This window comes from Eutrigla gurnardus (genome assembly GCF_963514095.1).
Source record: "Eutrigla gurnardus genome assembly, chromosome: 1".
Classification (NCBI taxonomy): domain Eukaryota; kingdom Metazoa; phylum Chordata; class Actinopteri; order Perciformes; family Triglidae; genus Eutrigla; species Eutrigla gurnardus.
Window position 1 is genome coordinate 32711165 of NC_139915.1, and position 22734 is coordinate 32733898.

At 44.5% G+C, this 22734-nt stretch overlaps 1 protein-coding gene and 1 long non-coding RNA gene across 4 annotated transcripts in view; one reads left to right on the forward strand and one right to left on the reverse strand.

Moving 5' to 3' along the window:
- Nucleotides 1–22734, forward strand: part of LOC311012922 — a 131561-nt gene that overhangs the window by 85015 nt on the left and 23812 nt on the right. The gene's annotated exons all lie outside the window — the stretch shown is intronic.
- Nucleotides 1–22734, reverse strand: part of tspan4a (tetraspanin 4a) — a 126622-nt gene that overhangs the window by 82704 nt on the left and 21184 nt on the right. Inside the window, exon 2 of one of the 2 annotated variants that reach the window (XM_084008719.1) lies at nt 16119–16198. In XM_084008719.1, coding sequence (XP_083864845.1) covers nt 16119–16181 — 63 coding nt within the window. In that variant the 5' untranslated portion in view covers nt 16182–16198. Of the gene's footprint in view, nt 1–16118; nt 16748–22734 lie in introns of those variants that run through there. The other variant, XM_084008718.1, reaches the window with a different exon arrangement.

Below are 22734 nucleotides of genomic sequence, written 5' to 3' on the forward strand. Positions count from 1 at the left end.
CTGTCATTGGGGGGTTATTTGGATCTTGGCAACTAGAAACATGTGAAAGCCTGTGGAGGTGTGAAGCTGAGAACAAAATTACAATTACGTAAGTGTTGGAAAACAGCATTGATCTCACAAAGGGGCAGACTGATTTGTTTCTCCGATAACATCTTTAAGAACGGCTTTCCGTTATCTGTATTGGCCGTCCAGGCATCGGCAACATATCTGTGTTGGTTGCTGTGGTAACGACGTCGGCCTCTGGTTGGCACATAACGCAACTTCCACTCGTTGAAATCTGATTTGAGCTCATTACATAATCATAATAACTTGACTTAAATTCTAGGAGGTATTTTTTTTGTCTCTTGTAAGAATTTGCTGAATCATAATCATAACATCAAAAACCAGAGACTACAAACAACAAGGTTGCTGCTGTATTTATGTCTAGACCTTATTTTAAGTGATGATGGAGCCGTAACGGTTTTAGCATAGCCTAGCTTACCGATTATTGATCATAACTCCATTCAGAAAACAATCATTTTAAACATTGTTTGCTTATTGTCTTGCAGACACCAACCATGATTTCAGACTTTTTACAAATTGTTGTCATTATGTAGTTACTTCGGCTTGATTTGTATCCGTTTACTGCAATTAAATCACAACCACATTGTTTATTTTGGTGTTAGTAAACCAGCTGATGTGTGATTTTCTATTCACAGTGAGTACAGCTCAGTGACATTCACCGAGCACTTCTGGGTGATGTTATGAACTGAGACAAGAGGCAGATTTTATGGGAAATGTGAATAAAAATAAACCAAAGGCGAACACAACTATGCCATTTGATGGATGGTGCCACTTTAAAACAAATAAAAACCTGCAATTCAATATTTCACTTGGAGCACATTTGATGCAACTTCAACAAACATCCCAGATCAGGCAAGACAGAATATTTGTGACGCTACCAAACATTGTAGGGTTTTTGAAGCGACTTACCAGATAATTGAATGGGAGAAAAAAACCCCATTTGATTCTTTTTAAGCCTTACTGGCCCCTTTTTTCTTCTTTTATTCTTCTTGAACCCATTGCTGTCAATTGTTATGCATTTTAAAATGTTCTTTTGTGAAGCACAATGTGTTTTTCCTCATGCATGAAATGCTCTTGTATAAAAGTTTGACTCGCCTCTCCTAATCTTACGCCGGACAAGCCCTACAACCAGAAATATTTCATGAATGCACGGAGAAAGCACAGCTTCTCCACGGAGGTAATGGAGACGATGGAGAGGAAGCAGAATAACAATAGACGGAGATGGAGAACAACAAGGAATAATGTCTCAGTCTGAGTGGCTTCTCTTATACTTAAATGTATAATACTATTAAATCTGACTCACTAGAGACACATAACTCACACACCGGGACGGACTCCTTTTCCTTCTGATGCACAATTGATGTCAAATACAAAACAATGTGATTTCAGATCACTTGGACTCTAAATATTCAGAATGTGGAGCTTAATCTTCTGTTTTCACCAAAAAAGAAAAAAAAAATGCGACCTCAATTATCCCTCTACTTTGACCTGAATGACATTGAGCGAGCACACATGCTTTACACTGAGAGGTTGTGCTTTTCATTATGAGATCCTTATAGAAGGAAGACGGATAAGGAAAACAGGTCATCCTATTAATCTAGGAGACAAAGAACAAGATTACCTACAGAAAAGATTTCTTCCCTAAAATATAACAAGATGCAAAGGTGAGTCTGGTGTTTTTTAAGACCTTTACACACTGCAGAACAGATGACAACAACAACAAAGCAAAACACTCGTCTGGGAATATTTCGCTTCTGAACTTTTTCAAGAGAAGTTTCGACTAGAGCAGCGTCTGGCAGTCTGTCTGAGCCTGAAAGTTCCCTTTTCAGAGCTCTCAGTGAATTCTCCTCTGGTGGAAGGTTACTGAGCCCAGTGTTTCCCAATCTTTACTCCTTAAAAAAGAAAAGCCAATCCATCTCATGTATAGATCGTGAGAACAGTGAATGAACCATCCTGACCATCTTTACTGCCATTTCAAAGAGATATACGTTTGATGAATCACAACTTTGTTTTATGCATTTGTTATTTAAACATAATATTACGTGAAATACTTTATAAAAGACCAAATATATTGGATATTAGATTCAATGTTTATTTGGCGACCCTAATAAAAGCTCCTGCTGTATTTTGGAAATGACTGGTGTAACATATGTCTAGGGCTTTTATTGTGAAAGGTAAGAACAAGAAGAAGAAGTTGATCTGCCTTCGTCAACGTTGCAAGGAGTAATAAAGTTTGCTTGGCTCGGACTCGGAGCCTCGGAGACGGTGCCTTTTATTCGCAAATACAAAATAAACCTTGCGCAGCGTAATATTCACGTTCTGCTTTTAACAACTCAGAAGACAGGAAGTGATCTCACTATGCACAAAATAAAATCTGGTAAAAGGTTCTTTGACCTGACGAGACCCAAAGACACCAGTGACCGATTTGTCAAATTTGATGAAATCCTGTGTAAATCCAAGAACTATAGACAACATCGCAAGGCAGGGTTTCTAGGATAAATACAACCCTGATTGGATGTAGAGTCAGATCTATTGATGGTATTCAAAGGGACTAAAAACAATAGAGCTCCACTAACTTCTATCCAAACAGAAGCCGTTGCTACAGTGATGCAGTGAGCTCTTATCATCCAACTTGATTTTCCAAGGTTCTGGATGATTTAACTAGGACATTCAGACATCACTCTTTTTGTACCAAAAGCAACTTTTTCCAACCAGAGACGACTATTAAGCATCGCATACTGACAAGTAGTCACAGAAAAAGTGTCAGACCGAGTTGAACCGCTCTATTTTTATAAACCCACGTCGACTGTTTCTGGGAGCTGGGAACCTGAAGATCAATTTGAAATGCAGCTGTTCTGGTCATAAATCATGAATTCATTAATTTAAACATGTTGTGAACATTGTGATTGAAGTATGATGACCGCCCCTGTGCTCACTTATGTCTCGCATTTCATTTGTTACACAGATTTGATACTAAATTTCACTTGAGAATTCACAAAAAATCACACATCAGGACACCTGAGAAAAACCATAGAAGAAGTCAGGCTGTGATTTTAAAAACGCTTGACTTTTGGAGATTTCCGAAGAACTGCATCTTTTTGGCGATTAGATGGCGAGAACTTTGTGTTCACTAAACCCCCCCTTATTGTCAGTCTGCTGTTGAAGCCATCCATCCGCCGAATGTTCCCGGTCTCCAGTTTGTTGTTGTAAAGTTTCATGAGGCTGTGATTATCCTAGAGGTCACGACAGGTCGTTTCTTACAGCGGCAGCGAGTTTTTAAAAAAACAACGTCGCTACAATGAAACTGAGACGAACATCGTCACGCTTGAACACACAAGAGCCTCGGCTTTGCAGTCAGACCCAATTCATGCAATTCCAAAACTGTTCCCCAGTATGCAGAAATATGCAAATACACCATTTTAGAATAAGGGGAAGGAAAAAAACACACATTTCTACTGCATGCCGGAAACCTGCATGTAAATGTGTTGTATGGGAATCAGATATCCTCTCCCCATTGTGGACATGCCCACTTTATGCTAAAGACCCACTAAACCCATTTTCATTCACACATCGTGAGTGTTCCCTGGAGGAACCTCGATGGATTCCTGAGGTTTCATATGATCCCGGTCGCTCTGAGCCTTGCTGCTGCAGCTTCGTAAAGACATTATGTGGGCCGCCGATCCCGCGGGTCTTTTTATTATTATTATTATTATTATTATTATTTTAACATCGTTGCCAGGAGAGTCATGCGATGGCGAGCGTCCACCTGTGCTTCCATCCAGAGCTGGCCTCACATTCTGCATCATGTCCCGGTTACAGTTGAATGTTCTTGGACCTCTCCTGGTCGGACCGTTTTATCGCCCGTTTTGTATCCGGCTTCTCACCCAGCTCCGGCCAGTAGGGGCCGCTAGAGGTGATCGGCAACCTCCAGAGGGAGAAACCGTTTGCTCACTTGTCTTGTTATGGACGGTGTGTTTGGCTAACAGCTGCTGGTGTGGTGTTTTGGCAAGAATGTATGAAATTAGGACTTTCTCACCACTTGTTTTTGAGTTTGAAAATAGTGACTTCATTTCGTTATTTATTTCTTTCATTGACAGGGACAATATGAAAATTTCATGTCACGATTATCCCGGCTAAAATAATTGCTTGACAAACTTAAAATGGCACTAAAGCATACTGGAATCACTTTACATTTAGTTAAGAAATATTTTTAGTGTCACAATGAAATAATTTTAAATAATATAATCATGAATCAGATGGTTTCCCTGCATAAATAAATTCTAAATACATTTTTGTATCCTGTATTTTTTCATGATAGCAAACTCCACAACTGATAATCACGAATATGCTGATAACGGAAATTCACCAAACCAATTATTTGTGGTTTTTATCCCGATGCATTATAAAAATCTAAAAACAGGGACAAAGTCATCTATGAGCTAATTTCACATCTGTAGTCCCTGGGCAGGAAACAGAGAATAACACCGCTGCCTTACTTTCATTGTGGGTTATAACATATTATTGTATGCACGAGCTCATTGTGATATAATGACCTATATAATGCATCACTTATACGCCACGTGACTCGTTACTGAAGGTGTAATTCCCCTTCCTGAAAACGTCTCATGGAGAACAACAGCACGTCCGTAGAAATAACAAGTAAGCGAAACGGCAAGCTTCTCTGTGATTGCTGATTGTTCTTCAAACACGGAGCATCCCAAGGTGTCTCCTGCCTTTTTTTTCCCTCTCTTTTCTTCCCAGCATGCCCTGAAAGCTCTAGGTAATTGACAACGACTCCGTTTCTATTTGCATCTCAGAACAAGAAGTTTTGTTCCCGCCCGGCCCCTTTAGCGTCTCCTCCACAGCAGCAGCAGCAGCAGGATGCGGTCGACTCTGATCACTGTCATTTGGCTGTTTATGCATTCCACGTGGAACGCCGCTGCACCCCTTAAACTACAGCTCCTTTCATGACACCACGCTGTCAATTAGGTGCATCGAGCTGCTTTCTCTCTCTCTCTTTCTCCTCCCTACGTCAGCCGAGTTGTGGGGGGTATTGGAGCTTGCTGCCTCCATCTGCTCTCCATCTGCAACGATGTAGACCGACTCGAAACCTCTGCATGTGCACATCTTAGAAACATGCAGCCTGGATTTATTTCTCCCTGAAACCCCATCCTAGCTTTCATTACTGACTCGAATCAATGTATGCATTATGCCATGTGTCATCTTAATCCTTATTTAGACCCCTAAAGAAAACGAGGGAAACAAGCCAACCGTAGCAATTTTTTTTTTTTTTTGGACTGATCCATTCGGGGACTCCCTGAGAGGAACGGCCCTCTGGGGGGGGGGGGTTCATACCTTCAAGGGCCCTTCTCTTCTGTTTACATTCGAGCTGCCAATTGACCTTCGCTAAGCCTTTCACTGCTGCTCCCCCTGAATAAATAGCATCTCATTTTTGGGGGGAAAACATAAAAGGGGATTTCAGAGAGGAGCAGATGGAAGGTTCTACAATGTGTTTTGAGGGATAAATCCAGGATGTCAAGCTGATTCGGCAGATAAAGTCTGCAGATGACGGCTTGAAAGGGAACCACCATATCAGCTAGCGATCCAGACAGACAACGGTGAAATGAAGATACGACATTTATTCAATGTTCCATCGTTAAAAAGCTAAAGAGCATGTGTATAGAGGCTAAGCCACGCCTCTTCCAGTGGTCACCATGTGACCTTATTTCAGAATAAATATGTAGTTGACGGCGAGAGACAAATAAATACTATTGGGTTAGTTGTTGCACCACTAGGTTAGCCTTTGTGCTAACGTTACTAGGTTAGCCTTCATACTAATGTTACTAGGTTAGCTTTTGTGCTAACGTTGCAGGGTTAGCCTTTGTGCTAACGTTACTAGGTTAGCCTTTGTGCTAACGTTACTAGGTTAGCCTTTGTGCTAATGTTACAGGGTTAGCCATTGTGCTAACGTTACTAGGTTAACCTTTGTGAGGTTACAGGGTTAGCCTTTGTGCTAATGTTACAGGTGTAGCCTTTGTGTTAACGTTTCAGGGTTAGCCTTTGTGTTGACATAACAGGAGCCCCCCCTTCCCTCCGGGCTAAATGTGCCTTTGTGCTAACACAGTTAGCCTTTGTGCTAAAGTTACTAGGTTAGCCTTCATACTAATGTTACTAGGTTAGTTTTTGTGCTAACGTTACAGGGTTAGCCTTTGTGCTAACATTACTAGGTTAGCCTTTGTGCTAACGTTACTAGGTTAGCCTTTGTGCTAATGTTACAGGGTTAGCCATTGTGCTAACGTTACTAGGTTAACCTTTGTGAGGTAACAGGGTTAGCCTTTGTGCTAATGTTACAGGTGTAGCCTTTGTGTTAACGTTTCAGGGTTAGCCTTTGTGTTAACATAACAGGAGCCCCCCTTCCCTCCGGGCTAAATGTGCCTTTGTGCTAACACAGTTAGCCTTTGTGCTAACGTTACAGGATATAGCCTTTGTGCTCATGTTACAGGATATAGCATTTGTGCTAACGTTACAGGATATAGCCTGTGTGCCAATTGTATTGGGTTAGCTGTTGTGCTACTACGTTAGCTGTATTTTCCTCATTTTTCTTTGTGAACTCAAATATGGCGGTTGCTGCATTGGCTCATGTTTTTGACCAATCACTCGCGTCGCTCACTGTTCCCTCTTTTGCCTAATCCTAAATGGGAGTTGAAAAAGTAATGGCGTTCTTAGAACTACGATTGTTGGTGCAGACACAGAGGCACCCTGAGAACTTTGTTCTTATAAGTATGACGGTTCCCGTGGTCCTAAAACGCCTCGTAGAAGAGGAAGCTGTCACAACTGTGCAGGCGCATGCTGTTTTTACACTGTGCTGCACATCGCTTTGACACTAGTGCCCTCGAATATTTTAACATTTCCATGACTACAGTCAAATGGGATTACTAAATACTTTTAACACACTGGCAGGGATCTTATGAGGTAGAGCAAGCGCGTGTTTTCCTACGGTATTGTTGAGTGTATCGGCTTTTCTCTTGATGCTTTAAATGCAGTATTGCATTATTTTTTATATATATATATATTTTTTTTACCTGTATTAAGAGTGCTTTTGTTGCCACGAGAGGATGAGGTCGTCTGAGAGCAGCCTCGCCGTCACGGTGCCAGACTGATGGACTGGAGGAAATCACTCACTGTCAGGAAACTGACAAAACAGGGAGCATATTGCTCACTAAGTACCTCCACTCAGAATACCCAGCCCCCCTTCCCTCCGGGCTAATCTGGGGAGAGTTGGTGAGAAGTGAGGGCTCTTCTTCATGAGTAAGGAGTAGACAATAACAATGAGTCCCCTCTCAGACGGGTGATTTGGTGAGTAAACACAAACATGTTTACTGTTATGGAGGGCATTATGTGAATAGCACTGTGGCAAACACTAGTGTACTGTACAGCTGTTTAAATTCGGGGGGTTGGGAAATGTGTTTGTGCCGTCCTGTTGAGAGTCACGTATGTATACAGTAAAAAACAAACCCACACCCAGCAGCCTGTTAGCTTAGCATAAAGACTGGGAATGGACATCGCAATCACCGACTGTATATAAGAAGTGGATGTTATCAGCGTCACGTCATCCGTTGGTTTGTGGATTATTCTGAAGCCTCAAGTTTGGCATTTTAGCCATCGTTTTTAGCAAGCAGAAGAGACACAAGACGTTGGAGCCAAATACATCCGAACTCTGAATGAGACATTGAACTGACAACACACTGTGAAGGGCTTAAAGTTAGCATATGCTGATTTTCTGGTCTGGTGGACTCTAAATGGACCATAATGTACTAAATGAACATCATGCTGGATTGAAGAAGACTTGAAACTAGAGATTGAGACTATAAACTTATTTTTACAATGTTTACTGAGATAATACATCAAGAGAGAAGTAGGACCATTTTCTCATAGACTTCTATACAACCAGAGAGGAGTCGCCCCCTGGTGGCCAGCAGAGAGAAGTAGGACCATTTTCTCATAGACTTCTATACAACCAGAGAGGAGCCGCCCCCTGGTGGCCAGCAGAGAGACGTAGGACCATTTTCTCATAGACTTCCTGCAGAGTAGTCAAATAGGTGGGAAATTAAAAAAAAGTATTGTACTTCTTCCCACTCCTTTTTCGAACAATGTGCGGTATTTAGTAATGTCTTAGCTCTTTATTTTATTTTACTTTATTAATTTCTCTTTTTCTTTCTTCTGTATGTACAAATAGTTACATACATTTTTTTTTCTTCTATACATGTTCGAAAATAAAATTCATTCATTCATTCATCCATACAATCTTCTTTTTGCAACCAGAGGAGTTGCCCCCTGATGGTCAGTACAGAGAATGCAACATTTAAGGCACTTCAGCTTTGGCTGCACTTCTCAGGTTTCCGCCTGATCTCGAGGTCTTTTTTTCTGTCATTCGTAATCCCGCCTACTAATCTCTGATTGGCTTTTTTGAAAGTGACTGCGGAAATATAAAAAAAATGCATTTTAAAAGAAGCTTTTGATGAGAAACGTGATGTCCACACAAGTCATGTCATCAGTTCTGTCAATAATTGAAGAATGAGCTTCCGGGGGAAAACGGGCCGGGCTGCTAAAACAGACCTGAGATCAGCTTTGTATCGGCTTCATCAACTGAATGGAATCCAGTTCTGACACACTTTCTGCTATCAGGGGGCTTTCCAACGCCTCGACATGAATATTTCAAACAACATCATAGAGTGGAAAACCTGCATAGCCTCGTGTCCCCTTGCTGTGTTGAAATTTAATCTGAAATTTTCATTATTTATTTATCTTTTGTTTCACTGCTTTTCATTTAATGTGTGTTTTTGTTTGTGGGATGAAGAGGGAAGCCGCGACACTCTGTCTTAATGTGCTGAAGTGATTCAGTTGAAGGATGTGTTCTCTGCCGGCATTGTAACCTGCGGAGGGCGGAGTGTCTTAATTCATCACAACGTTATGACGGATTGTTCGCTTTAAACAAGACGAATCCTTCCAGCGACGTAACGAAACGAAACCGTTCGCGGATCAATGCCGAGAACAAGTGAAGTCATGACTTTGCAGTGACAAATTCATGTGGCAGGCCTCTCGTAACCCGTGGAGAAAATTGGATTTTTAAAAAGCTCAAGAATGCATCAAGTAGGGCACTGTTACGGACCATGCCAAAAAATCTGGTGTCTGTGAGCCCGAGAGCTGGAATCAAAGGGCTTTGAGTATTAAACTGGCAGCGATGATAAAGCCAGAGCAGCTTCACTACGGCACCACCTATAAGCCTCTTCCTCCCGAGCCAATAAAAACCCTGGAGAGCTTTATTAGAGGACATCTTTTTTCAGCGGATAAACTTTAGGATTTGTTTAATTGTGAATATTCTAAATTACTGCAGGAACACGACTTGATAAAACTGCTGTCACAAAAAAAATGTCGAAACATAATAAAGATGAATGTAAAATGAAGAGTGTCGCCGTGACAGTCTGGCCAGGGTGCTTCGTGCACAAACATGCCGCGGTCAGCAAAAGCAAACTGCAGGCCCATTATGTGGAGCGCTCATGCCGTGCACGTCCTCCCTCCGGTCCCGCTGCGAATCGATGGACTGTGTGAAAGCAGGGTGGAGGTGGGGGAGGGGGGGCTGACAGATCTCCAATCAGTAGAAAGACGATTTCTCTTGATCGGGCTAAATCAGCGGAGACAGATGGAACCCATTCACAACTCTGGCAATCTATAGATCGTGTCTCCGTCGGGCTTTGACCTACATTACGATGACAAGTAAACACAACTTCAGAGTCTTCTGTCTCTTCACTCTGCCTGCACTTCCTGTCCCGCTCTCACCCGCTGTGGCATGGGCTTCTTCCCCCCCTCCCCCTTCAGTGTTGAAATGCCACATTTGTGCAAACAAGATTAAAGTGGCTGTAAATGAAAGTCTTATTTTGGCGTTTTGTAGCTGTGAAGATGATTAGCGTTGTGCACCGTCACTTTTTGTTGCAATTTTTACGCTGGAGTCATTGCTGCTCCATTTAGGGGAGTAATCAGCGTTTGTCCTGGAGCCCAGAAATCTTTCTCTATTTTTATTTTTCCCTTTTTTTACATTTATTTTTAAATTTTTTATTATATATTGTGATGCTGCTCTCACCCACACAGTTTACTTCACACACTTACAGCAACGGCAATGAACACGAGAGCAACAGTGAGCGAAGGGTCACCGGTTTCCACTTTGAGTCTATTAGCATCGAGTGTGTGACGTGTTGTACACACACACACACACACACACACACACACACACAGTTGTGCACAAACAAACAAAAGAAGAGCTCCTGATTTCTCCTCATGCAGCTCTTTGAAAAAAAGTCTTGTTTCCATGACGATCTGCTATTGATGCACCTTTTAGTATCATGAAAGCATGAATTAAGACTAAGTAATGGTTGTTTGTTCCTGCGAGTCCAAAAAACATGGATAATATGTAAAGGAATATAATTATTAATATGCAATAATAAAATTCCAGGTTCAAACCAGCCAAAAAGAGAGACTTAAAAAAGAAAATGTAACAATGAAGTCACTGTATGTCATGGGAATGATAGATATGGATAATAGAAATAAACCATTCAAGCACAGGAAGTGATTTAAAAGTTTGTCCTCCTGCAGCAGCGTTCCCATCATCCTTCAGTCGCTGCACGCCGGCAGCTCTGACCTCAATCATAACAGCAGTTCTCATTTACCCGTCACAGTTTGACTCCTTGACCTCTCGCCAAATCGTTCCGTGACACCGACATGAGCCTCGGTTTGACCCAGAACATCCGTGACATTTCCGGGCTGCTGTGTCATCGGCTTGTTTGCTGACCGAGGGCGCCGCTTTCTTTCCTTTTTATGCCTTACTCCCGTTTTCCTTCACTTTCTAATTATCAACCAAGAAACGCACACTAACTTTTTGTAGCATTTATGGAGTAATAAAGTCATTCAGACGTTTTTGCCAAATGGTATTTGGTTGTGCAGCGATGAACCTACTCTCACTTTGAAATGAGTCCGTTTTTTTATTGTTTTACATACAAGAGCAAAAAGATTCAATCATGGAATCTCTCAGTCAGTGGAAACAAACAAAATCCTCAAAAGACCTTTTTTCTTTGCTTCAGCAAACATGACATAATTAGAAAGCAATACTGAATGTACACTTAATTGATTTATTTTTGTTAAATTTTTTTCATTTTGAGGGAATTTCTTTTGTAAATAGAAGAAGAAGAAAAACTCCAAAAAGATCCAATTTATTTTCCAGCCCTTAATTATGGCTAACTTAACCAACTATTCTTATTTTCAGGTGATTATACAACTAAAAAAAAATCTTAATATTATACACTATTTCTCCCCAAAGCTCCCTGTGAATGCTACATAATGCACCTTAAATGTCTTTCTATCTCCTGGTTTGAAGGAGGAAGGAGATCACTGTGACACATCTTGTTCCTTCTGGACACGACGAACACAAAACAGTGTGAAAACCTCCTTTACTCCCTGGTTGTCTGTCGCTACAGAGATCACGAATGAATCCAGTCGTGAGTCCAACGTGAGTCAAGGATCCACCATCAACACCGATCCCGTCAAAAGGGAACAGCTGCCGAAGAGAACATACAAGAAGGTTCACACCTGGTTTTATTTTAGCATCCACAATAAAAGGAAGCACCTGTTCAACCACAGTTCGGTCCTCCTCCTCCTCCTCCTCCTCCTGCTGCTGCTGCTCAGCGTGGATGATTGGCAGTTTGCTGCCCACCTCCACGGAGCGGCGTGAAGTCAGACTGGAAGGAAAACCGAGGGTGGAGGTCTGCCTTCCAACCCTAAACGCTCAAAAATACTCTCCTTGGCCCCGAAAGTGTGATCTTTTTCTCCCGGTTTCTGGGGCTCAAATATTAATGACACTGTTCACAGTGCGACAAAAAGGCAGCAGAAGCTGTGAGTTATAGTGGAAGTAAGCTGAGAATAAGCTCTTTGACAAATGTCTCCTGACGTCTTAATATTTCTTTTCTTTGCCGTGAACCTCGTGTATCTCTGCGATCCGTACAAACATCAGCCCACGTCCATTCAGGGTTTTTATCCTCCAAACAAGCCTTACTCTGTGTTTGCACACTGTCTTCTTCTTCTTCTACGCGGATATTAACACCTGGAGGTGTGGGCAGTTTGTCACTTTCTAATTTAGTTGTCATTTCTGCACGGTGACAGATCCATCTATATTTACCGCCGGAGGCAGTAAAGGTTGATTCTGCTCTGCAGTCCTGGTTTGGTTGGTGTTTTACATGTGTTAAAGGGCTTCCATCCTCTGTGTATAAAGTGGTAACGGGTGAGATTCTCCTGTTTATATTTATATTTCATGTGTTCTGATGGAAGCGCTGGTTGCTATGGTGTATTTATTGTTATCGACTGCACTGTGCCGTCTTTCTCTTTGGAATTTCCTGTCCAAAGTTGTTTTTTTGTAGTTTTTTTTTAAAGTCAAAGCTCCCACCTCACACACCTTATCTACTATTTCTCTCATTTCCCCCTGTTGATGCCTCTGGAAAGACTTCGGTACACATCCCAGTCCTGGTCTGTGGCCATGCAGAGCATCCTGGCATTTAACGCTCATCAATCTCCGTGTCAAATTAACTTCTACGATACAAAACCCAGTAGAGGGAAGGTGAACTTCTGAGTGACATTTCCTGAAATGTCACCCCCGTTGTTAGATACGTGTGCACCGCGCTACAGTACTCAGGAATTCATTGTTGTTGTTGCAATGCAACTTTTGGCCACTTGGAGCAGCAATAGAGGAAAGCAGGGAAGAAGTAATGCATCGACACCATAGACAAAAAGCCAATGGGATCTGTTTTATTATTTTGTATTATTGCAGAACGTAAGCCTCATATTCATACTGGCATTCAGCGAGAAAATGTTCACAAATTAAGATTTTTATGATTTTTGAAGCGTGAATTCAATCGCCAGAAGTAAAAAGCTAATATTTGGCTATAAACTACATTTTATTGAGGTATTTCCTATAGTGGAACCCAAACATTAAAGTCTCTAAAGCTTACAATAATCACAGATTTCATTCCTTGCATCCAAGCAAAAAACCATTTAAAAAATACCTTGACTTTGAGACGAGGGAATTATTCAAAGTGCTGAGTCATTTCCAGGTTTTTAGGACTCATTCCTGCAACACTGATTATTTTAGTTCTTGGTTCATCAATCTCAATTAATCTATTAAACTATTTGATATTACAAAACAGGAAATGGTCACATTTGAAGGTACCTGGAACCAGCTATTTTTGGGCACATTTGCTCTAAAAATCCTCTTTTTACGAATTGATACAGATTTATTTTTATTCTGAGTTCAGTACAAAATGAGAAAGAGTACAACTAAACGATAAAGGTTGTCAATAGCAATAAGATGAATCAACTAAGTACTACACAAATAACAAAACTCAAGCACTTTCATCTGATACGGAGCTTCATGAACACTGAATGCCAGAACCGGGTTGTAAGAGTCCTGATCAGCAACATTGACACGGAATCAATAGATCACAAGCTTGAAAATAAGCAGAGAATTACTCTGCTGTCGGCCCGATTTCTCCTGTGACACGCATTGAAAATGAATATTATTTACATGTTTAAACTGAATGGTGGTCCGGACCTAACTTCACCTTCCGTTGGTGGGAAATCAGCAATAAGAAAGATGTGTTTCTGGTGAATAAGCATGCACTTTCTACTGTAAGCCTCGTCTTCCTCTCAGGACGGATTAAAGGTAACTTCAGATAAGAAACTCTTGGCTCCGAAACGATGTGAGACCGTAATCACATCTGAGCAGGTGAAGATCTCACTCATATAAATAATCCACTGAGAGAGAAGCTGTTGATGAGAGCCCCGACTGTGATACCGGATGTAACCTCTTATTTACTGCCACTCTCAAAGTAAACTTCTTTGAATGAATTGGGTCATCGTTCACGTGGCTCAGGAGGATCGGATCCCGAGCTTCTCCGGTCCGCATCACAAAGGGTTTTGGCGTGAAGATGCTGAACCCCGAATTGCGCCTGAAGGCTGTGGCATCACTGTGTGTGTGTGTGTGTGTGTGTGTGTGTGTACTAAGATGAGCACCTTGTGAATGAATGTGCGTGTGAATGTTGTCATGTAGCGTCTTTGATCATAAGACTAGAAAGGCAGCAGGGTTTTCAACTGGGAGGCAACCTCTGAAAAGTGAAGCCCATGCTGAAGTGCCTTAAACGTAAAATGTTAAACTGGCCACTTCTATACAACCTCTCTGGTTGTATAGAAGTCTATGAGAAAATGGTCCTACTTCTCTCTGCTGGCCACCAGGGGGCGACTCCTCTCTGGTTGAATAGAAGTCTATGAGAAAATGGTCCTACTTCTCTCTGCTGGCCACCAGGGGGCGACTCCTCTCTGGTTGTATAGAAGTCTATGAGAAAATGGTCCTACTTCTCTCTGCTGGCCACCAGGGGGCGACTCCTCTCTGGTTGTATAGAAGTCTATGAGAAAATGGTCCTACTTCTCTCTGCTGGCCACCAGGGGGCGACTCCTCTCTGGTTGTATAGAAGTCTATGAGAAAATGGTCCTACTTCTCTCTGCTGGCCACCAGGGGGTGACTCCTCTCTGGTTGTATAGAAGTCTATGAGAAAATGGTCCTACTTCTCTCTTGATGTATTATCTCAGTATACATTGTAAACATGAGTTTATGGTCTCAATCTCTAGTTTCAAGTCTTCTTCAATCCAGCATGATGTTCATTTAGTACATTATGGTCCATTTAGCTGTAAAGTTGACGTTAATGATGTTCCTCTCAGCTCCGGGACAACAGGACATCCTTCCGTCCTGACAGGAAGCCATACAAGCGAAAAGCAAGTCCATATAATCTGTGCCGACTTTGCCGTCTACAGAATATTGAGGTCACGTCACATCCAACACCTGTGAAGTCACCCTCCATAAACGAGACGGGTCTGGACAAATCACTCAACGCATAACAACAGCTTGGGAACTGCTGTGTGAAACGGTGGCGACATCGTGGTCTTACATTCGCCATCAGCTGCTGCAATCAGAGGCAGATGTGTGTTTCAACACGTGCTTTTATATTGGAAATCTCCGTTCTTACCCGGAGGATCGTAACACAATTTGGGGGCGTCTCAGGAGGGGAAGCTCGGCACGGTCGCGTGGTCTTAATAGATATCCCGACACACTCGGTGTGCTAATAACGCCGCGGCCCCCCTTTCTCTGACAGAGCTTTACGGCTCAGAGAAGATGCTGAGTTGAAGAGGTCACCTATTCCCCGAGCATCCCGGCAGCTAGATTGCATTTCAGCGATCAAGGCCTCTTCCTTTTACCAGTACGAACACAAGTACGACCAATCAAAGTGGTCCCAGCAAGGTAGCCGCGGGGCCACAAACTTGCAACAGATTCTCAAAAAAGAAATCAAGATATTTAAATGTGAAGCCCAAGCGGTGGAACATGACAGTCTCACTGTGGAAATGAAAGTGATCTGCAGTGGAGCTGCAGGAACGATGAAACGTCCCCCTCGGAAAACTGATCCCATCATCCAGATACAGCAGATTGACGACTTTGATGCTTTAGTGCATGGAGGAGGAGGGAGGAGGGGGGAGGTGAAGCATCGGTAACTGTGATTAAGCAGCCAACACATAATGCAGAGCCCAAATATGCCAAAGCTTAACACACGGCAAACAATGCAGAATACACCCACATGTAAAGTACTGTATAGGGAGCAGAAACAGCTCCACTCACCCACACAGTGGGCTTTGTTCACATGATCTAAATGCATGATCTGTCTTTCCTCTCTCTCACACACACACACACACACACACACACACACACACACACACACACACACACTCAAACACACACACACACACACACACACACACACACACACACACACACACACACATCACTCTGCACACAACCGAGCCTCCTCTCAACACAAATATGAGCACATAAGTCCAGAAAGCCCCCTTTCTGCTGAACAACATTTAAAACATTTAGTAAAAAGCAAAAAGTAATCCAGATCATTCAGACTCACCCAGAAAAGCAGGTTGAAGAAGACCATTCCGTATCGCAGGGCCATCATGCAACCCTCGGCCATCCTGCAGCGCCGCAGTTCTAGGAGGAATATGAAGGAGAGGTCCAGGTAAAACACCACATACTTCTTCCCCTGGGCGTAGCGCCCCTTGGACGTCTGCGGCCCTTTGGTCGTGTGGAAGCCGAACGCGAACGGCGGCCGCTTGTACTCGAACTCGCCGCTGAAGCGGTGGAAGCCGGACGTGAACGGCGGCGTGTCGGGCTTGCTGTCCAGAGACGGACTGCGTCGGTACGGAGTCTCGTCCGTGCTCGAGCGTCTCATTGTGTGAAGCCGGATGAGCCCTTTGAGAAGACTTTTAATAGTCTGTGCACTTCAAGGGAGGGGGGGGTGTGAGCAAAGTCCAGGACGGGGGACCAGAAGTTATTCCACTGAGCGGTTTACCTCCAAATAGTTGCGACCCCTTGGAAAGATGTGAATGTGTTTTAGCCCAGGTGTGACTTAATCTGTGGACGGTAATGTGCTGAGTCCCGACTCTTTAAGCCTCCGGTGCCACTACATTCAGCTGCATAATCCTGCTGCAACACTTGTGTAATTCTATGTATTTAGGACATAATCCCAACACGCACACACACACATCTGTACATCCCTGTATCCCCCCCACCACCACCCCCTCCTCCTGTCTGTAATCACTCAAACACAGGTGTCACGCTCCGACAGATAAACTGCTTAGCGGTTTCATCTCGTCGCGGTTCAATCAGGCAAAACGGACCGGAGGGGCTCCCGCACTCCACCTTTTCCTTTCGGCTGCGTTGGGGGGGGGATGATCCAGAGACGTCCTACCTGGTCTCATGAGAGAGCGAGACCCTGAGCAGGTTGCTCTCGGCAACCAATCAACTTCTTTCACTCAGGAGAACGTTGCAGGATTGCATCGAGGTCTAAGTCATGTGTGGTGGCGCCTGCCGATGTGCTTTTGCTGACATGCAAAAAAAAAAATCAAATAAAGAGATGAGGGAGGGACGGATGGGAGGATGAGAGGATGAATAACGCCTGCGAGCGTCCCTGTTGAATTCCTGCCTTGCTCAATTTCCCGCTCGCTGCCCTAACTTGTCCTTTTTTCCCTCTCTGAAAAGTGTCTGGGGATTACTCTTCCTCCCCGCCAACAGCCTCCTCTTCACACATCCAGCAGTTCTCCCCTCTTATTCCCCTCCCTGCACCTCTCTCTCCACGCTCCCCCTTCTCTCTGCTGACGGCCGTTAATTAATTTCCAGAGTCTCATCAGTGAGGCAAAAGTGTTGCGCCGCCGTCCCCCCCCTCCCCACTTCTCTCTCTCCGTCCTCCGCTACAGCGTTTCACTCCTCTTCTCTAAGTGGAGGAAGGAGATCAAGGTGTCCGCCGGGGTCATGGCCGAGCAGCGAGACAAGGAGGAAGAAGCAGAAGAGGAGAGTGTAGTTTTTTTCCTCAGAGCGGTGAAAAGAAAGACTGCAGTGTTTGAGCGGTAGTCCGGTCTCGCTGCCTGAAGCTCCCCTCCCCTCTTTCTCTCTCTCTCTCTCTCTCGCTCTGTGTCCTCCCTCTCCTCCTCCTCCTCCTCTTCCCCTTTTCTTTCCTCCCTTCCCTCACAAGCTGCGATGCTCTCCCCTCCACTCGCACAATCCCAAACACCCCATCCCTCCTCGGTAACCGTCCCCGAAAAACCTGGCAGCGCGAAAGGCAGGAGCAGTCATTCATATTCTGGCCACGCCTACGAGGGAGCCCAGCCAATCGGTGCGTCGCAGCCCCATCCACCCTCGTGCACACGGAAATCATACCCTGTACACACACACACACACACAGAGACCCGGTGTGTTGTTGCTGCTGTCTGCAACTCATTCGACATGCAGAGGTTGCTTCTTGTGCACAACCCAGGCTGCCCCCCCTCCCACTGGACCTGGACCTGGACCTGGACCTGATGTTGCCACACATTTTCCACACTCGCCAAAAGAAAAGTGGCTCGCTGTTGGAAACCGACAGGGAAGAGCACACTGCTGCTGACATTTACACAAAATAACTGCACGCTCCCCGACAACCGGGGTTTCCACCGGGGGTCACCGGCTTTATGAGGTTTAGAAGCTGCAGAGGTACGGACTTTGTTCTGGCTGCCTCAAGGTTTTAATGGATTCTGTTCGGTCTTTGTCAGACTGCAGAGGCGACGGCCGGAGAGAGACAGAGAGAGAGTGAACGTGGCTCACTGGCTGGCTGATTGATCGGGGCGACCGTGACCTGATCAAAAATGTGGCGATGAGCAAAGCCATCAGAAAATAAAATGCAAGAGATGAACGAAAAATGTAATTGGATGGAAATAGCAATTTGAAAATTTGACGCCAAGCTGATTGAGTTAATGGAGCGCCGGAGTTAAAGGAAAGGCCTCTTGTATTTCACATCATTTGTTTTTTTTTATGAAAAATTAACGAGTGGGCTGCACGGTGGTGTAGTGGGTAGCACTCTCGCCTCACAGCAAGAGGGTCTCGGGTTCGATCCCCGGGTCGGCCCCGGGTTCCTTCTGTGTGGAGTTTGCATGTTCTCCCCGTGTAAGCGTGGGTTCTCTCCGGGTTCTCCGGCTTCCTCCCACAGTCCAAAGACATGCAGGATGGGGATAGGTTAATTGGTGACTCTAAATTGCCCGTAGGTGTGAATGTGAGCGTGAATGGTTGTTTGTCTCTACATGTTGGCCCTGTGATAGACTGGCGACCTGTCCAGGGTGTACCCTGCCTTCACCCAATGACAGCTGGGATCGGCTCCAGCCCCCCCGCGACCCTGAATACAGGATAAGCGTTAGAAAATGGATGGATGGATGGATTAACGAGTTAGATAGTTAGCGGTGCTATCGGACTATCGAAAGCAGAATTATCGGAAACTGACTCCTGTCTGGTTGTATAGAAGTCTATGAGAAAATGGTCCTACTTCTCTCTGCTGGCCACCAGGGGGCGACTTCTCTCTGGTTGTATAGAAGTCTATGAGAAAATGGTCCTACTTCTCTCTTGATGTATTATCTCAGTAAACATTGTAAACATGAGTTTATGGTCTCAATCTCTAGTTTCAAGTCTTCTTCAATCCAGCATGATGTTCATTTAGTACATTATGGTCCATTTAGAGTCCACCAGACCAGAAAGCAGGGGATGCTTAGGGGGCGGGGCTCACCTGCTGATTGACAGGTCCATTTAAAGCAGGGGATGCTTTAGGGGGCGGGGCTTACCTGCTGATTGACAGGTCCATTTAGAGTCCACCAGACCAGAAAGCAGGGATGCTTTAGCGTTGGAACTATAATTGTTTTTTTACGTATTCATCGTGAGGAAGGTTACGTTCTCCTCATCGCTGATGTTTTTCAGCTACTATTATATTTCATCTCTTCAGTAAATCTTCGTCTACTAGTCGCCAATTCTGTCTTTCGATGGCGTTCATTCTCTCGCGTTTTGCTTTTAATGACACACCAAACCATTTTCAAAATGTCTGTTTTTATATGCAAATTAGAAACCTGCGTGAAAGCACCTGTTGACACGAATAACAGCTGATCCAGCAAAAAAAGAATGAAATGTTTTCTCTACAAATAAGAACAAAGCTTAGACCCTCATTTCATCACATGATCCATGTTGAATCACACACACACACACGTCATATTCATCCAGCGTGCCGCTCCCCCCCCCCCCCCCCGCTTATAAGCCCATTATGCCGGTAATTGGCACAATCTGTCAACACTCTCTGGAAGTATCCACTCCGGGTTGAGTAATGAAGCAGGAGACTCATTAGATGTCTGTAAGTGGATCGTCATTAAAATACCGTGACGCCACGAAGCTACACCTTACACTCCCCAACGTTTATATGAAAACACACACACACACACACACAAAGGGAGCCTACAGTGGCGCCCCGCGGGTGGCGGCAGCTTTGATGTCCTCATCATGTACAAACACAGAAGGAGAGAAAAAAGGCTTTCTGCTGCAGAGAGGAAACATGAGACGCAACGCCATGAAACTCATCTGTGAAGAGCGAAAGGTTCCCCTGCTCCTTATGAATGGCTGTGATGTGGAGGGGGTGTTAATGGCCTGACATGCTTAGTCAGATACACAGTCGTAGCGTGCTGGTCCGTAGAAGGAGGGTCGCCTCCCCCCTCCCTTGTTTAAAGCTAGTCTCCGATGAACATCTCCACTAAAATGACAAAACAGGGCGACATGATAACTGCAGTGCGCACAGAGCAGCAGCAGCAGCGAGGACGGCTTTCCACTCGGCCACTTATATAGAGAGGGAGAGAATTGTATCTTATGCAACCGCAATTTCAATCATTTCACGCTTTTTAACATGGTGATGCTATTTTGGGAAAGTTAAAATGTTCAGGCTTGTTTTTTCCTCCTTGGACGTCATTATGAGGAGGAATCGAGGTCACGGCGTCGTTATTTAGCTCAATGTCAAATCTGGAGTTTAATTATTCTCTTGATCACAACGGAATCCTTGTTTTTGCATGGTTCTTCTAGTGATTATACATATTGTTTTAATAAGATAAGTGTTATTTATATGATATTACAGTGGACACCTCTAGTGATTACAGCTGATTGAACTGACTGAAATTGATAAGTGGGTGATTATTATAATACATTTTATTGGTTTGTTTTGCTTCAGATTACTTTCTGATTTACCTTTTCATGTTATTACTTGAATATAAAGTATGAAACGGATAGGTTGATGATTTGCTGGCTCTCTCCCCCTCACAAAGAACAGCCAGGCCATCTTCACCCTCCTCACCCTCCTCACCATCCTCACCATCCTCACCCTCCTCACCATCCTCACCCTCCTCACCATCCTCACCATCCTCAACCTCCTCACCATCCTCACCCTCCTCACCATCCTCACCATCCTCAACCTCCTCACCATCCTCACCATCCTCACCCTCCTCGCCATCCTCGCCATCCTCACCATCCTCACCCTCCTCGCCCTTCCTCACCATCCTCACCCTCCTCGCCATCCTCACCCTCCTCACCCTCTTAACCATCCTCGCCATCCTCACCATCCTCACCCTCCTCGCCATCCTTGACTTCCTCACCATCCTCACCCTCCTCGCCATCCTCACCCTCCTCACCCTCTTAACCATCCTCGCCATCCTCACCCTCCTCACCATCCTCGCCCTTCCTCACCCTCCTCACCATCCTCACCCTCCTCGCCATCCTCACCCTCCTCACCCTCTTAACCATCCTCGCCATCCTCACCATCCTCACCCTCCTCGCCATCCTTGACTTCCTCACCATCCTCACCCTCCTCGCCATCCTCACCCTCCTCACCCTCTTAACCATCCTCGCCATCCTCACCCTCCTCACCATCCTCGCCCTTCCTCACCCTCCTCACCATCCTCACCCTCCTCGCCATCCTCACCCTCCTCACCCTCTTAACCCTCCTCGCCATCCTCACCCTCCTCACCCTCTTAACCATCCTCGCCATCCTCACCCTCCTCGCCATCCTCGACTTCCTCACCATCCTCACCCTCCTCGCCATCCTCGACTTCCTCACCATCCTCACCCTCCTCGCCCTTCCTCACCATCCTCACCCTCCTCGCCATCCTCACCCTCCTCACCATCCTCACCCTCCTCGCCATCCTCACCCTCCTCACCCTCTTAACCATCCTCGCCATCCTCACCCTCCTCGCCCTTCCTCACCCTCCTCACCATCCTCACCCTCCTCGCCCTTCCTCACCATCCTCACCATCCTCACCCTCCTCGCCCTTCCTCACCATCCTCACCCTCCTCGCCATCCTCACCCTCCTCACCCTCTTAACCATCCTCGCCATCCTCACCCTCCTCACCCTCTTAACCATCCTCGCCATCCTCACAATCCTCGCCATCCTCACCCTCCTCATATATATATATATATATATATATATATATATATATATATATATATACTGTATATAGATAGATATAGATGCACTCTCACTCACTCACACAATGATCCCATTATCTCCTGGCGCCACCTTAAAACTCTTCATAAATCATCTGAAACAGTAACTTTCCAGCAGGTCTGCCTAACAATCCCCAACATATCCAAGTCATTATTAACATGCAGACTATGATTTCACACCGTGACTAGCGTTTAATAATTTGCTGAGCTGAGTTGTCATCGAGATGTCAAAAACACAGCTGTGTGTGTGTGTGTGTGTGTGTGTGTGTGTATGTGTGTGTGTGTGTGTGTGTGTGTGTGTGTGTGTGTGTGTGTGTGTGTGTGTGTGTGTGAGGCACGTGAGCCGACTGAAAGCCCATTTTCACAACAGCATGACACCAGCGTTCACTGAGGAATCAGAGCCATGAAGATGAATATCAACAGCACTGATGGGAAATAAATATCTTTTATCCGAGCGAGTCGACTCGTGGGGGATTTAGATTCGCTTCATGGACAAAAAATTGAGATTTATGCCCAATAAAACAAGAATGGATGCATCAACATACAGACAAAGACGTGCTTTTGTTAAAAATAAAACAGAAACCAGCAGAATACATAAAAAGCACAGAATCAAATAATAAATAAATGATGTCAAAGCATTATAGTGGGAATGGTGATAAAATATTATAGAGTATATCATAAAATTGGATTGTTTAGGAAT